Source organism: Doryrhamphus excisus, linkage group LG22 (genome assembly GCF_037039965.1).
Source record: "Doryrhamphus excisus strain RoL-2023G ecotype Guam linkage group LG22, RoL_Dexc_Guam_v1.1, whole genome shotgun sequence".
NCBI classification, from domain to species: Eukaryota; Metazoa; Chordata; class Actinopteri; order Syngnathiformes; family Syngnathidae; genus Doryrhamphus; species Doryrhamphus excisus.
In genome coordinates this window covers 748,968-766,659 of record NC_136378.1, presented here as the reverse complement: position 1 = coordinate 766,659, position 17,692 = coordinate 748,968, and the positions used below count along the sequence as shown (strand labels likewise).

General features: G+C 46.1%; 1 protein-coding gene across 1 annotated transcript in view; it reads right to left on the bottom strand.

Moving 5' to 3' along the window:
- Window positions 1–1,534: 1,534 nt before the first annotated feature.
- The window catches only part of pcdh11 (protocadherin 11), a 136,045-nt gene continuing 119,887 nt past the window's right edge, over window positions 1,535–17,692 (bottom strand). The window contains exon 7 of the mRNA XM_058063957.2: window positions 1,535–6,818. Coding sequence (XP_057919940.2) covers window positions 6,358–6,818 — 461 coding nt within the window. The 3' untranslated portion in view covers window positions 1,535–6,357. The remainder of the gene's footprint in view (window positions 6,819–17,692) is intronic.

Below are 17,692 nucleotides of genomic sequence, written 5' to 3'. Positions count from 1 at the left end.
GAAAGGATGGATGCACCGTCAGAAGAAGAGATAGAGAGTAAGCCTCGGTTGATGTTCTTTTATGGTAGTGAGCGTCATGCTCGTGTTTATTGGCTGAGTAGATTCCCGTTAAAGGTCTCCTTTTACATTATGGAAGTATTTTGAAGTCTCGGGGGTCCCACCATCGTGTATTAGACGTGTGTTGGCCAAACTCGAGCCTTCATGCTGCAATTTGGACAGTTTAAAAGCGCTTTTAGTAAACCCTACTGGGAACACGCCGTAGGGGAATACACACGTTCTCAGCCGGGCTGTGTTTGACCGACAGCGTGTGGCTCTGAAAGGCGGCTTAGTGCACTTTGTACATACGCTAGTCCCTCGTTTATAGCGGTTAGTTGGTTTCAAAACTGACCTCCATAAAGGAATTTCCACACTACACAGTAGCTGTAGAATTAACAAATATTTTGAAATATAGGATATACAATTAAATGACTAAAACACTGTACCACTTCCACACAGATGGGAGAACCTTGTCATGTGGGACATACCATGGTTAAGGTAATGTCACGTAAGCTAATGCCATCATTGCCTTGTGTCATTACTGCCGCCTAGTGACCAGAAGACTACATAGCACTTGTATTCAATATGTTTGGACTAAGACCAGACGCCTGATGCTCCTTTCAGCACAGGCAACGTGGTTATGGGTAATGGCAGCGGTGGTATTCCATATCAAATGGCAACAACCGAAATATCTAAACAATCGGCTTGTGTTGTATGTTGATGTTCACAATTCCGGTGTTTGTGAAAGCACCTTGCCGTGAGTAAGGGGGATGTGTGGGCGATAATGAGGATGTGCGGGTGTTGTTGGTGTGCGAATGTATGTATCAGGAGCTGAGCACCGCAGTTGGCGTGTTAAGGTCAGCCATAGTTTGCAGAAAGGGTCAGACAGCGTGCCTCGGTCGGGATGCTGCCATACGATACACAGATGAAAAAAGGCGGTTTGTCCCCAGAATTGGGTACCATGAGATCCGCTCCCGCTTTGTATTTGTGCAGTTTTCCTTGAAGGCCTTTTTTGCACGGTAGGGGACCTTAAAAGCATCCAGTGTGTCCAGGAGGCTGATACTGACGTGCACACATGACCCGCTTAGTCCCCTCATTGGGATGCACAACATCTGGATACGGCTTCAGATTTTGTTTTGGTGTGTGTGTGGGGGGGGGGGGTGTCTCATGTCTTGCCCTGTTCAAAAGACCTTTTATCATGTCTTTGCCAAATAGATTTATGACACACGCCTTCTGGGCAACAGATTATTTATGCTTAAATGTAAGTCAAAAGGTTACCTTTACAGTACGTGGAAATTGGAAGATGATTAGGCTTCATTCCTAAACCCGATACAGTCCGGTTCTATTTCACCGGAGGACAATTCATCAGAAATGTCAACAGATTAAAGCCTGGCGCTGGAGGCGCTGGAGGCGCTGGAGGCGTTGGAGGCGCTGGAGGCGCCGTAGGTCCAGGCGTCCACTGTAAATAAAGGACAGGCATGACCGCAGCATACTTTGAAGACTCAATATTTAATGGCGCAATGAAAATTCAACGACAAGAAAAGTGATTTCACTTAATGGAAGGTCATTTTTATATGGTTTAAAATGGCGTATCTTACAAAGGCATGACAACACACACTGTATAGATTGAAAGGACCGATACAGATTGGCTGGCAAGCACTAAAGCCTTCTCAAAGCAAACATGACTTCACTCACCGCTAACTAATTAACAAGCATATACTTATCATATTCTGATATAGGTTACAGTATGTACAAGGTACATTTGTATACATACCATATTGTGGCAAGAAGGTGTACAGCGGATCCCCGCATATTCACGACTCGGACAGGAAAAGGCCATGTTCAACCTCAAAAACTGTACCTGTAAATGTGACCACTGGAAATGCATTAAACGGCAGGGACGGAACCCGGATTTCTCACGTAGCATTTGGATTGTATGAACAATGGCAATTGAAGACCCAGGGTTCTAGAGTCCTAATTCCAGCAGCCACTTTTAGGAGAACGTCCAAGTAGGAGCGAGCCTCGTATCAACATTTAGTCACGGAGTCCGTTATAATTGACAGCAACTGACAAAAATCAGTATATTTGAGGCTCTTCGCCTCTCGCTGGGAGGTGTGCAAGGGATCTGCTGTACACAAGTATGCACACACAAGTACACACACACACACACACACACACTCCGACTCAGACATACGTCAATAATATTATGCATATGTTACATTAGAGATTGTCATCTCATCTTTTCTCATATTAGCCCATTTTTTCAACAATACTTTGTCGAGCCTGCAGCTTTACTGTGTTTGTCCAGTTGTATTACTACATCTTAGGAGTACTGCTATGTACAGTGTCATTCCAGTGTTACCGAACGGGGTAGATGTACTTGGGGGGCCCTAAAGTGGGACGCACACACTGCAAGGTTTCATCGGTCGGGTTGTACAAGACAGACAGACAGGTAGAGCAGTAAACATCAATACCCACAGCGGATCTAAGGATGGCGCATCGAGACTCAGAGTCCAAACAGTTCATGCCACAGTTGGAGGTTTGGCGGACAACAAAAGGCAGAATTATCTTTTCTGTTGGCTATCTTTGCTATTTCTAACTAGGAGAGACGTTAAAAAAAGTGAAAATCTGACAGCGGAATCGTGCAGTGAGAATTCTCTGATTGTTGACAGTTTTTCCCAACTTTGTATTTGTGTGCGGTGGGGGGGTTATGAAAACTTTTAACAAGCAACACATGTACATTCATACAGAAGATCTGCTCTTTGTTGGGAAAAAAACAGGACAGATGTACAAAAAAATAAGCTGAAACAAGGCTCCTATGCGACATCCCACTAATGCATTTCCTCCGCAACTTGACAGCACATGATTATGTAGTCAGGATACCACGCAAAGATATCATACTTATAAATGGTGCATATTGTACACATGTGATTGGATACATTATTTCAAGAACATTTCTTATGACAGTGTTTTATTCCGTGAATATTCTCTCCCTCCATCATAGCAAGAAGACAATTAGCTGTGACATCTTTCAGAGCGTCCAACAAATATAATGTATGTCCTTGCGTCTAAAGCCTAATTGTGCAACATTATGTTTGCTAAATGTCTTGGCTGTCTGGAGGCTGACAATCAATCAGTAAACAGAGACCCAAATGGCTCTTTGGCTTTTGGCAGGGCAATTTCACTGTCTGCTTGTTATTCCCTCCTTTTGCTCAAATATGGACACAACATTTCCATATGCACTCCTGATTAGGATGGATGGCAGGGTTCTGTGAGGAGGTTCTTCCTTTGAAGAACTTTTTAGAACCTACTCGGATACAATGTTGCAAAATGCAGATGGTTTTCATGTTTCCAACTGGTCTTGATTATGATCAGGGTTGTACGTGTACGTGACTCCTATGACAAAACATATGATGACAAGTGAGGATGAACGGAGAATGAGGCAGCACACCTTCACTTTCTTCATATTCTATTAATTTTCATAATTACTTAGAGTGAATTGACTCCCCGTCACGGTGACAGTGTCATGTTGGTGACCATCCCTGACCACAGAGGACGTAAGCGAATAGGCGGAGCTCATGCAAACAATGTGCCTCAGCCCCCCCCTTGCCTTGCAAAGGCCATGCAACATTATAAATGCACGGCTGTTCCCAATTTGCAAGATGGTAGAAGGAAATGAATCGCATGAATCATCTACCTAGCGACGCAGACACCTGGCTGGGTGTTAGCGGGACGCAGAGCCACTTAATGCGGTTGCCATAGATTATACTGCACCCAATCTGTTCCAGCACAAAGTTACTCCGCAGCGCTTATCATCATCAGGAAGTGATTCTGAGTGTTTATGACCATGCTGAGAAGCAGTTTGCATCGTCTGACACCGTGGAACATCCAAAGTCGCGTGGGGGGGAGAAACATTGAATTCATTTATTTTATGTTAGGCTGCTGGTCAGTTGTGTCATCCTGTTCTCTCCCATGGGGCGTCGTGTCCTGTCCTCTGCTAAACGCCCTGAAGTTACGCTTGGTGTTTTGTAAATTTCAAGTCAAACTTTGGGGAGGGCTAATATTTTTCACATCACTGTATGCATCTGTTGGATGCCAAAAGTGTATTCTTCGTTTCACTTCTCTTTAGACAGCTAAAATAGTTACTTTAAACATCGCCGTTAGCGTTAATAAGGGTTTTTTAGAGCATAGAATCAATGAAATAATTTGACATGGTTTCCTCCAAGAGGAATTCTGGAGGTTGGGTGCACGTGACACGGTGAGCATCAACATAAATGAAGACTCACGTGCACCGAAACATACATCGGTAATTAGTGTCGAGCAGAGCAGGAGCATATTAAGCCGCTATCTTTAAGGTCTTCCCACTTTGTCATCGCCGACGCAAGTGCAAAGCAAGTTCCCAGCCATCCCGGAGAACCATTCCATGGACCTCTTAACCACAATAAGGGTCGCTACCAACATCACACATCAAAGTAATTAGACAGAGAATGTCCTAATTGGCTCCGTGGATCGGTATTATGTGCACCAATCTGAGCAGCAAAATAGGAGAAACAGAAACAAAAGGAAGTGTGGGGGCAGTCGCCTTCCGAAGCTCATCCGTCTGCACCTTTCAAGGCGAGATAACAAGACGACTTTTAGCAGCGAAGCACTTTCTTAATGGAGCTGGCAGAGATGGCGCATTCACCATATGGTAAACATCCCGCGTACGCGTTTGTGTTTCTTCCTCGTTTCAGCCGTCCTCAGTGGGAAGAATGCACGAAAATTAGCAGCGCTGTCTAGTATTGGCCTAGTTATGCTTTTCAAATCTGTTTTTTTTTTCCCAAATCTTTCCACCGTCCCCCCCACCCCGACCAAAATAGACTTCTGAAACATGCTCAGCCAAGACAAAAGCAACATCTCCCGCCACCAAAGGAGTTTGTGCTGCATGTTACACAGAGCAACACTTCACTGGCGCGCCAACAGAAACACCACCCAGGGCTCGTAATTAGCATTTAGCCCAAATTAGCTCACCCCACACTCAAAAGTACTGTATTTGCATTTGTTTCTGCATCAGTAAACGGTCTTTTAGGACGCAGCTGCCGTAAGCTGGCCACAAAGAGGCGGATAGTACAATGTCCCATTCCATCACCGAACACATCACTGCACTCAGCGGCAAAATCACCACTCTTCTTTGGAGGGGGGGGGGGGGGGGGGCAAGGAACAAGCCACTGAATTTGGATGTAAAACATCTGATCCAAATATTAAGCTACAATAGATCTCACCTCATCTCGTAGTCAAGACCACACAAAATGCCAAGACCAGGATCCTGAGGACTTTAGACCAAGTCAAGACCAAGACCAAGACCAAGACCAAGGTTTGTATGATTTGCTGTGTGTGAAATGCGTTAGTTTCCACAAAATAGGATTCCTTATTTTCTTTAACATGATTAGAGCTCTCTAGCCAGTCAATAACATAACACCCCTACAGTCACTTTTACACACATATTACCCAATGTATTAGGTATAAAAGCAGAACAACAGAACAACAATTTGAACAACAATCCGGCTAGAATACGTTTGGAATAGTTCGCCCGATAGCTGGCTATGCTAGTGGCGGCCGTCTGTTATGTCCTTGCAGATGTGATGTAAACAAAGAATAACGGGAGTGTAAAAGTGACTATTGGGTGTTACTTCATGTCTACGGGCCTCTAATTATGTTAAGTCATGAACACGTTTTATATTCATATTCCATTTATTAATATTGAATGCTACGTCGTGAAAATTCACTTCAACGATAAACGAGGGATGACTGTAATTTAAATCTGCTCGACGGTAATGTCGTACTAAATTACCGTATTGAAGCAAACATAAAGCAACCCCTCTTTTTCAAGGTGTTTGTGAGTGAGAGGAAGAAAAGCTTGGCTTTGCTTGGAATGAAGTCGCCTGCCGCCAATGTGTTTGTGTTTTTCAGACTTTTTATCTCAGGAAAAAAAATACTGTCTTGTGTTCAGGCCAGTGGTTTATGTGGTTTTGGTCTTGAGCCGTCCCAAGAATAGATCCCGAGCCCCTTCTAGCGTATCTATGTTTGAGGAAAAGTATAAGTTGTCTCTTGCTTGGCATTACAACACAACAGATGCACATTGAAAGGCCTTCTGACGGACGCCATCAGAAAGGTATCGTGTTCACGATGAAATCCGTTTGTTCGGGATGTCCCAACTGGTAAAGGCAAGCCGGTCCCACTTCTTCAAACGATGCATACTTCCACGTAGGCGTCGATTCTAACAATGAAGTCACTGAAAAAAGCTGGATGGAGTCACATGTACAGGACGCCGGGCCAATGTTCTTACAGCTGGTGCTCGTGTAGGAAGGCGCTGCCGCCCCCGCCGGTCGCCGTCTGCTTTCCGGGGGACGAGAAGCTGGCCAGGGGGATGACCTTGACGGTGTCCTCCTTCTTGCTACTGTGTCTATCCAAGGTGTTGTAGAACTGCGGCCGGTTCAGCCCTTTGTCCAGCTCGTCTTTTTTGGGAACAGACCTGCCCAGCGTGTGGCGGCCATCCATGACGCCCAGGCTGCCCACGTTAGCCTTGGCTCCTCGAGCACAGCTCTGCTGGAAGCCAAAGGACGGGAGCGTACCGGAGATGGCGGCGGAGGTAGGGGTGGAGGCGGGGCTTCCGCTGACCGGACTCTGGAACTGGGCCAGGACCGGTGGCATCCAGCAGCTGTCGGAGTGGCCCAGGATCAAACACTCTTGGGTGCAAGTCTCGGAGGCCTCGGCCAAGGCTTTCTGGAGGTTGACCTCGATGGCTGCAGATGGAAAGACGTCGTTAATCCAACAGGTTACAACACTCGAAAGGCTGATGAATCACGTGATGAATCATAAATCCAAAATGAACAAAGGCGTCGTCTTATCAGCGGTTGACCCCAAAGTGGCAGCCTTTTAGCAAATGAAAGTTAGTGATAAATGCTGCATTTCATCTTGTAATGAGGAAAACATTAGCAGAGCATTTCATTCCCGTTGGTATTCCCAAGGCACTGTCTGTTTACCTACAATATGCAACAAATTCCCTGAGGCTTAATTACACTTTGAAAAAAAAAAGTCTTGCTGTTTGTATCCCAGATCGGCTTTTCTGCATTAAATATTTCATGAACATTTGCACCAACATGGTTTATTTTAGTCGCTGTCAGTGTGACTCGCCTCAAAACGCCCATCTCAACTTTCACCATCCCGAGCGAACCTCGCCCAAAAAGGACCAACAATGTATCAACGCGTAATTGTGACCATGTCCAGGCTGACGGTACAGTCGGAAAACGCCGTGAAGCCATCTTATCTCATTATCCCCGCCGACATCACGTGGAATGGGTCTGCAGTGAGGCCCCGGCATTGAGCCTTGGCAATAAAGCCTGTCAGGCCGGATAATTAGAATGTAAAACAGCGTGCACGAGGCAACCAGGAGCATGGCACTTTGTGTTTCCTCGGCCCTGAGAGGGACCGAGAGGTCCTCGCTTGGACGTCACGTCACTCACCCGGGCCTCGTCTTCAAGCTGGACCCCAGAAATTATTTAGCATATTTGCATAAGTAAGGATGCTATCAATAATGAAATGGCTTTTGGACCCTGGGATGACTTTTCGCTTCGTGCCACTCAGTTTACGGTTTGATGGCATAAAAGCTCAAGTCATGCTAGTTGGTCAGTCCGTCACGGTTTTAGAAAATAAATACATGACTAAATGATCGCTGGTCCGAGCTTAAAGACTTGGTCCAGTTCATTGAGGACCTCTGGTCTGTCTTGGGGGCTGCCGGTCTCAGACGTTTTATTGTGTGGTTTCTGAGCTGCCACAGATTTTGGAATGACATTGTCTCCCTGGAATTGCAAGAGAGTAACAGCTTGGTGACGATGGAGCGTTGTACTTCCTGGATGCTTTTTTAAGTACACTACACAATCAAGGCGCCAGTAGAAGAGCAGTAATTAAAAAACAGCTTTCCAGGGATGCAGTACCTTATTCTACAATACGAGAAGAGCTTGATGCCACCACAATAGTCAACATTGTTAAATGAACAACTCCCGATGCGAGGCTACGCTAAGAGCGCTGATGTTGTGGCCTGTGGCATTCCCAAAGTGGCGCCTCATCAGTCCCTCCCGTATTGGACTCCAGTCTGGGACAACGAGTCCATAAATCCTTCGGGTGGCATAAAAGCGTCACCTTTCTGAGGGTCACCAACTTCATGATGGCAAAAATGGGTCCCGCCTTGTCATTGTCTGAGCTACAACTAGGAGGCCACAGCCAAGCCTGTGACCGTCCTTCTCTGTGGTCCAACAAGGTGATGCTGTTAATACAGGGGTGCCCAAGGTGCGGTACGGGGTCCAGCCTGGGGAACATTTCAAAAATATAATTTAACAAAAAAAAAACAAACTAGTTTTTGAGGCTAACGGGTTAGCTTGATAGCATGCTAGATGTGTAAGAGTTGCAAGGTGAAGTCTAAAGGTTACTATCAGCGTACCGTTTCATGTCTACAGGGCTTTAGATGTTAGCATGTTACAAAGTCATAAACAGACTTTCTATGCTAACTACAAAAATGTAGCATTCATTAACATTGGATCTTCCATTGCGGAAATTCACGTCTTGCGGTCGGGTCTGGAACAATCAACCGTGATAAACGAGGGAGGACAGCAAACCAAAACCTCCCATCGGTCCTCCTGTCCCCAACTTCCGAAGGCTACAATTTGAAGGTAGCGGTAATTCACGGCTCGGTACAGATCCATCCTTCACATTCGGAATGCAGCTTCCCCACGAGACACGGGCCAGTGCTACTTCCTATTCCAAGGGGGCAGTTTGGATGGGCGGATGGGAGCTGGGCGAGACTGATGTCGTTGGCAGCTGTTGTCAGTTAAAGGTACGATGCAGCCTCCTTGTGATGCTGCTGTCTTTTGTATTCCGGGGAAACAACCATACCCTGCGGAGCTTTGGGGAAGAATCACACATCTCCAACGGTCCGCATCTCCCCGACGACGTGAGTGTTTTTTTTGTGCCTCCATTCCTTTCAAGGAAAATGTGAATGACAGACAAGTGGGGATCATAGCAAGCGACAGCGGAGCTCCTCATTTAAGTTACTCTGAAGAAAGTGATACTCAGAAACATCCATTTAGCGAGTTCTCTGAAGGCAATTAAACATCAAATGCGAGTTCGGCCTCACCCACATAAGTGACGACTCAGTTCACAATCTGATTCCAAAGCGCCTGCAGGCTAAATTAGTGGCTCCGTCATAATTAGATACGTTGCTTATTTCAGCGGCGCTGAAGTTTGATCTCAAGCGTTGCAGACTTTAGCGGCTATCAAACAGGAAAGGCTTGCAAAGATCGAAGACCGCCGCATGCACCTTCGGCTAACCTTCAGCTAACCTTCCACTTGTGTGCTCAAGGTAAACACAAAGGCCGCTCTAAACATTGACACTGCACAAATACAACATTTATTTATTAAAACCACCCGAGCCGAGACATTCAAATTCAGTATACATATTTCCGCATATAATGTCCATTTAAGTCTTTCATTTAAACACATACATTGGTTGCATAAGACAAATTGCATTCCCAAGATGCTTTGCAATCCAATCTGCTAGTCCCGGATAAAAAAAAAAATATATATAATATAAAAGAAAATGTTGTGAAGCTTATTTTCTCATTTCAGGGTTTTAAATATTTATAAGGCTTTGGTTTGCCGTGTGTAATTCAGTCTGAATAAAACCGCTCTCCTGTTGGCTTTATTTTGGCTTCAAGGTGATGTTTGATTTGATGTACTGTATTGCAGGCAAACAGTGCAGAGCTTCCGTGAGCTAAGTGCCACCTTACACGCCGTGTGTCTATTCATTTTACATTTGTTTACCCCCCCCCACCCCCCACCCCCCACCCCTTGACGGCCATGGAAGATAACACATACACACACGAAGCTGGAGCTCTTCGGAGCAGCGCCGTGATTATTTAACATGACACTTGATGATATTTACTGACAGAGCCGCTTACGTCCTGATGAGCTTCACATTAATGTCTGCGCACATACCATGATTCAGCTCATTATTTCACCATGCACAAACTCATTATTGCTAATGAAAAGGATAATTGCATGCATCTAGGACACTAGAACTGTGGGAGGCTGCAGCCGGCCACAAACACCACAAGGATCCTTCCGATATTTGACCAAATGCATAAAAGCCTCGGAAGCGTCAAACGGTCATGTCATATATTTTTTGCACACGTCCTCCATCCCCGCATGCATGATTATGCTCATGTTTTGAATGATAATGTTTGCTTGCGATTGTCTCAGGCGCGCCGTATTGGGAAATAAAAGTGTCAAGCTCGATCCCAGGATAACAGTAGAAGCTCGGCTGCACGCTGGCAGCACATAAAACTAGCTGTTTTGTTTAACTCAGCCAGTAAAGTTTTGATTCAGAGGCTGTCACCGCACAGCCTGCTTGTTTTCTTCACAGCCGAGACGTTTGGAAAGATGAAAAAGGCCGCGTCTTGATGGATGGCGGCCGCTAAAGTCCAAAAATACTACAGACTAACAAAACCACGCCGGGTAAAGCAACATTAATGTCGGTTAGCAACTTTAACCGCACTGCAACATTCATGGACGGCCGAACCAGTGCTTACTATATCAGTGGTGTCCAAATAGCGGCTCTGGGGCCATTTGTGGGCTACGGCTGTTTTGTTATGGGCCCCTTGGCATAGTTTAACACAGAACTAAATAAAGAATAGAGGTATCTTTTCTATTAATACAAGTGTAAAAGTGACTTTAGGGGTGTTATTTCCTGTCTAGAGGTCTCTAATCATGCCAACAGCCATAATTAGAAGGACTTAAACAGGTTTTATGTTCTAACTATGAAAACCAACAAACAGCAATGGGACTTCTAATCAGTTTGTTGCTTTACATCCTTTCGTTTTTTAGTATGTGGCCCCCCCTGCTGTACATACACCCCCCCAATCTAAAGGAATCCCATACAAAAGTGCTAAAATGTGTGGCGGACGGTGAAGAAGCGTCACCAAAATCCTACTTTGCATAGCGTTCAGCATCACTTTAACAGGACTGACTCGGACCCGAGTGTGTGACCTCTCTGAAAGAAGTCCACATGGAGCCAAGAACCGTAAAGGGTTCCTCGCACGCCAGGCTCAAAAGGCGATTTGGCTTTCTTCAGCTGCTATCAGAAAAGGTACGCTATAATCCCGGCGAAGGCAAGCTGTCACGTTCAGCGGTGACAAGGGCGTGGAGGAGGATGTAAATGGTACACTGTGGGATTCGGGTAAAAAGGAAAGAGCGGATCAATGACGGGCGCAGAGGTCAGGGATGTCATGTCGAAGGATGAAAAGCCGTCTTGTCAACCGCGGACGAACATTTCATTTTAGCATCCATCTTTTCACACGGGCCGATTAGCTGGCAACATAAATTGCACGGTGATTCGTCTGGAAGACGGGAGAAACGGCGATGCCTTTTCAGTTCAAACAAATAGAGACCCGTGTAATGAATAGCCTTCCTCAAAGGAGACAATGTGACGCAGATAAGAGGGGAGTGAGGTCATCCATATATACTCTAGACTAATTACTTCTGATGCATTTGCCGAGACGTCGCCGACAACAGCGAGTCTCCAAGCCGCATACGTATTTATCAGCACTTGTGGGACCTTCACACTTCCCCTCCTGTAATCCATCTACACTTGTCCACTCTCCGGCCTCTTTCTTTTTTCCCTCCTTTTCCTGGCGTTCCTGCAGTTTGACCAATTGTAACCGAAAGTAATTGCAGGCAGAAAACAACATCTAATGATTACTTTATCTGGGAGTCTCGGCAAAGAGTGAAAAGTCACAAAAAGACAGGTACTTTGGACAAAAGGAGGACCTGACACACAATTTCAGACGACAAAGAATATTATTGACTGGGCCGAGATTAGAACACAAAAACAAATAATGAAGCACACAGAGAGGACAAAGCGCACAAAGGAGGAAAAGAACAAGTCAGGCAAAACGAGCGGCCGCCGCCTTTCTCTTGTCATTGATTAAAAGTGGGCTAGGACTCCGAGCGGGCCGTCTCCAGCCGGAATATGCAACACTGTACACACTTGAGTGAATGTAAATACATTCCATCTTCCATTGCGGACTTGCAGTCAATGGGGGGGGGGGGGGCTCTGCACAAAACACAATGGCTGTGCAGTCGGGAAGGTAAAATCCCCAAAATGCTTTTTCTTGACTTTGCTCGTGTGACATTGCTTGATTGCGCCCCCTTCATTATTTATCTGAACCGCTATTTGGCACCCCCCCCACCCTTTAACCACCCACCCAAGAAAAATAGTGTGGTTGTCGCCATCAACACAATCAGGGCGGCCAAATACGCAGCATGGGCCCGATAGACGAGAGGTGCAAACACCATAACAGTCTGCAATCAGCCCTCATCACCACCATGGCACCCAAAGGGGGGGGCGGCACAGCGCTTCTGCTGGGGGTAGAAACTAAAGACACACACGGTCCAATTTCCGACTTTAAAGTCTGATGAAGGACATTCATTCCTGCTGCGTATGAATGGTGCAGCAGTGAACACGAGTGCAGACATGGTGACAAGATAGCAATACATAAATGCATACAGTATGTGTGGGCGGCGAGGGCTGAGAGCTGAGAAGCCATCTTAAAATGCATTGCACATGGATGGATGTCTAAGGGGGCCCTCAGCACACGTCCAGGATGCAAAATGAAACCAAAAACTCTCTTCTTCCATCCTATGTTCTCAAGTTACTAACTTTATAGACTATAGGAATGAAACCCGGATATACAAAGCTGCCTCGGTTTTCCTACATCCCAGTTTTCCATGAAAACCATTGATGAAAATACACAAGTTAATGAGTAGAGTACAGTAGAGAATAGAATAGAGCGGAGAATAGAATAGAGTACAGTAGAGAATAAAGAATAGAGTAGAAAATACAGTAGAATAGAAAATAGAGTAAAGTAGAGAATAGAGTAGACAGTAGAGTAGAGTAGAGTAGAGTAGAGTAGAGTAGAAAATAGTGTAGAGTAGAAAATAGAGTAGAGTAGAACAGAGTAGAGTAGAATAGACAATAGAGTAAAGTAGAGTAGAGAATAGAGTAGAGAATAAAGTAGAGAATAGAGTAAAGAATAGACAATAGAGTAAAGTAAAGTAGAGAATAGAGTAGACAATAGAGTAGAGTAGAAAATAGAGTATTTTAGAGTAGAGTAGACAATAGAGTAAAGTAGAGTAGAGAATAGAGTAGAGTAGAATAGACAATAGAGTAAAGTAAAGTAGAGTAGAGAATAGAGTAGACAATAGAGTAGAGTAGAAAATAGAGTATTGTAGAGTAGAGTAGAGAATAGAGTAGAGTAGAGTAAAAATGAGTGTGAAAAAAGTATGATTTTTAATGGTACTAGTCCACCCACCCATTCATCTTCCTCTGCTTATCTGGGTCCGGGTCGTGGGGGCGGCAGTCTCAGTAGGGATGCCCAGACTTCCGGGTCCCCGGCCCCCTTCCTCCGGGAGGACCCCAAAGCGTTCCCAGGCCAGCTGTGAGACATAATCCCTCCAGCGTGTCCTAGGTCTGCCTTGGGCCTTTTCCCGGCTGGGCATGCCCGGAACACCTCACCAGGGAGGCGTCCGGGGGGCATCGGGACTAGATTGACCAACGGTAATAGTATCAAATCAATTGATGTGAAATGCAAACGTCCTCCATACGAACCATCTTTAAAAAGCAGGTTGCGTCGACACGGACCCCCACCCGGTGGCCCCCCAGACAAACAAGAAGAAAGCGTCGGTCTAAACGGAGCCGTGGTTCCCTTGATGGACTAGACAAGAGTGGAGCGTACAAGGCTGGGCTACATCCCGTGTCATGTCACCAGCAGATTCATGGCACTGACCCGTTGGCCCCAATTATTATGGAAAACAAGAATGAATCAAATTAACATTGAAGAGATGTGCGGGCTGCGTCTCGCCAGCGGACTCGGCGGCAGGCGGCGAGGAGAGGGTAATAAACAAGGTGCCACTGCATATGCTATATATCTTGCAGTCATTGATGATTAGCTCTGTTTTCCTTTAGCCATACATTACTGTTATTGCCTTCGCCGGCCAGACAGATAGGAAGCGGATACAAAGGCATCCTCCGGACCATGTTTCAACAAAGTGTCAGGCTGCAAAGCACTCAGCTCCGGGGGCAGGATGGCCTCAGTGCACGCTGGAGAGTAATCTCTTATATGAGCTGGGGGCTCCACGTGCGGCACGCCTCCACCAATCATTTCCCCCTTTGGCTGGATTTTGTGTACGTTTTGTGAGGAAAAGCACCCGGACAAAAGCATTGGGGCGACATTAAACCTACTGGAAGTAAAATGGGAAAATACGGAAATAAATCTCCTTTCGTGAGGAAAAGGCCTGTTCACATCCAAGCCATTCAGGGATGCGTTCATGGACCAAGGTTTGGACTTGTCCACTGATTAAAGACTATATGTCAATGAAAAAGATTCACTTTCATTTTCAGTATGCGGCCCCTTTTACGTCTGCAACATACGTAGAAATGAAAAGCGTTTAGGAAATGAGGCTGGGAATTAAGCAAACGGCATCCATGCGTGTACGTTTTAAGTTTTCTCCTCTCCAAAATGCCTGAGACCTTCCTCCTCCGGGGACAAATATTAATTTTTCACTCCCCAAAAAGAAATCCTGACCTATTTATTCACCACGATAAGTCTACTGAATGTCGAAAAAGGAGGTTATTGTGGGGGGGGATAAGAGTAGGGGGCTTCAGAGAAAGACCAGTTTCTGCTTAACATGTTTAATTCATCCGCACGGGTATGTTGTTGAAAGCAGGATAAAAGCCGTATAATATATCGGTGCAAAACATGAAAGCAGACACATTCAATAAATCACAGCTTTACTTTTGCTGTTTTGATGTTGACTGTCACACTCCTCCACCCAAAGCAGCCGCCGCCAAAAGTTCAGACGTTCGTACGCCTCTGACTCCTGCCGGGCTCCTCATCGACGGATTTGCTCTCGAGAAATTCACAGAGGTACTCGGTAGATGGAGTTAACTGCGCCGCCACCACACGGGGTAAGTGGGGGCGCTGCCATTGTCAAGTGACTGACAATGGGGAGCAAGGAACCAACAAGGTTGTTCTTTGGGCTTTTTTTACATCCGATGACAAAAACTGTAGGATCTAAAGGAGGTTCCAAGTGGAGCTTTTAGCCTTATGCATTATTTATAATAATGTATGGGAAACATGAGCAAAATAAATGAAAGACTGGAAACAAGTAAACTAGTAGTAGTGGTAGTAGTACTGTAAGTATTTATCTATGATGTTAAACTTTGAGTCTCCTCCAGCCCCTCGGCGTCCGGTCAAACAGTTTTGGCTCCTCAAGGAGACGCAGCCAGAGAAGGAAAATCCAACCCGACCATGAAATAAAAGTGCAAACGCAGGAAGTGGGCCGGCTGATTGTTTGCGGCATGTGATGATGAAGGAGAAAGCCCCAGCGGCCGGGACCGTCCTCACCGGAGGAGTTGGTGTGAAGCGGCGGCGCAGCTTCCCGCTGGAGACTGCCGGCGACCTTTGACCTCGGTGTCTTTACTGCAGTTTAGCCCGGAGCGCTAACTATCTCCATTAACACGCCTTTTGACGTCTTTGATTGCGTCTGCCTGCGGAGCCCCGAGGACGCGTGTTCCTCCTGAGGCGCCATCCTCTTCATCGGCTGTTCAGCACTCGGCTGGCATGACAAACACCCCCCCAAAGCGGCCAGGCTGCAGCTCATTCCTTGCGTTTGCCATACTTTTAATTAAAATACACACAAATATAACATATTACAAAAACAGCCAATCACCAACTAGGCCAGACGTTGGAATTGTGGGCGAAAACAAAAATTCTAGCGAGGTTCCTCGGCTCATTACTGCCACCGGCGTACACTACAGCCAATTCCATCCCGAGGTGGAGTCCCACCTTCCGTGTTTGTGTGCATCTGAGTGAGAGGGAAACAGGCGTGTGGGGGCAGCGCTACCCATCTCTATGATAATTTCCTACTCGCGATGAGCAACCACAGCAACACTGATACAATTCATTTCCTCTTTATTCACTGGTGCGGAAATGTTGGCCTGGCGGAAGTTACTTGTGAAGACTTTGGGGGTCGAGGGGTGGGGGGGTTGTGTTACTGGTGGGAGAGAAAGCAACTAGAACAGGTTGGATGATTCGGAAACCGTGCGGCCGTATTATTGTGTTTTCAGACAACAGACTTATTTTGCATGACGTCGACTACAGCCCGATTATGCAAGATTGACTTGTTAATGATGCTCTAACAGTAATATTGTAGTCATGAAAAATGTGAGTTTTAGCTTGACGTGGGTTCCTGCAGCGACGGTAGGCCAAGTTTTTAATCAGGGATTTAGTCGGGATTAATACGTGAGGATAAGTGGTAGAAAATGAATGAATGAATTAATATTACGACTATTGTGAGACCATTCAGACGTAAAAGTGTTGTTTGTGTGTCTCACCAAATATTACAGTAACAATACTGACACCTAGTGATCACTGTAAAATACTACATCATTCACAGCGTTTTTGAATGTGTCTCCTGAATGCCTTACTTCTACGACGACTACTACTACTATTACTACTAATACTTCACTAGCTATTTTTATGCTTGGAAATGCTTAATTTAGGCAAAAATATTTTTAATTCATGGGAACATTTTGGAGACAAAAGCGTGATTGGTTCACCAGCGTCGGCCATCATGGACAACCTCCACATGGAGGACATGGAAAGGGGGGCTCTGGGAACCGCAGGGAAGGGAACCCCCCGATGTGTGGATGACACATGGGTCAAAATTAGAAGCCAAGAGGGGGTGGCCATCAATGAGCACTTTTTAACGCCGTGGACCCAAACATCAAGTTCACACGTGAGGATGTCAAAGACGCCCCCTGACCAGTGCCTACTTTTTGACCCACACCACCCACTGGAACCCAAACTCGGCCTTCCCAGTCTGGCGGACTAAAAGCTCTTTCTAAATTCCAACATCAAGTCTTCCAGTAGTTCCAGTACTTCCAGTAAAGGATTGTGGCACCTCTGAAACCTAAAAATAGACTAACCATTCCCGCTACTTCTGATTTGTTATCAGCTGCAGTCAATCACTGTGACATCCAATTCTCCACGACTGATGGCCGCCACACGTCAGCCATCGCCGCACTCTTCCTTCTGATAGTGCTCATTATTTCTAACTATCAGGCAGCGTGTTACAATTCAAATTAAATCTCCTCTGCCCCCACAGTGACCCGGCGGGGGTCACCCTCAACCAGCCAGCGGCGGCGTGTGCTATTCAGGAAGAAATTCACACTCGCTTCAAGCCTGACTTGAGCCGGCCGCACGCCGAGCTCCGCCTGTCGAGACAGAAGTACGCTCAGTGTGGAGTTCGGTGACACGTTCACCGTACGTGATAATTGAAAGGGTCCCAACTGCACCTTAAAGGCGTATGCCACCGCTCCGATGCGCCCCGGGGTTGGTGCGAAGGGCAGATTTACACCCAGCTAATCTGGCTGTGTGGTGCAGGTTGCAGAAGTTACATACAGGCGGCATCGGGAGTGATGCAAGCCCCCAACGTGTGACATTTACCTGCAACAATGCAGCCAGCTGACGAGTGGCGTCGCTAATCGCATTCATGTCATGGC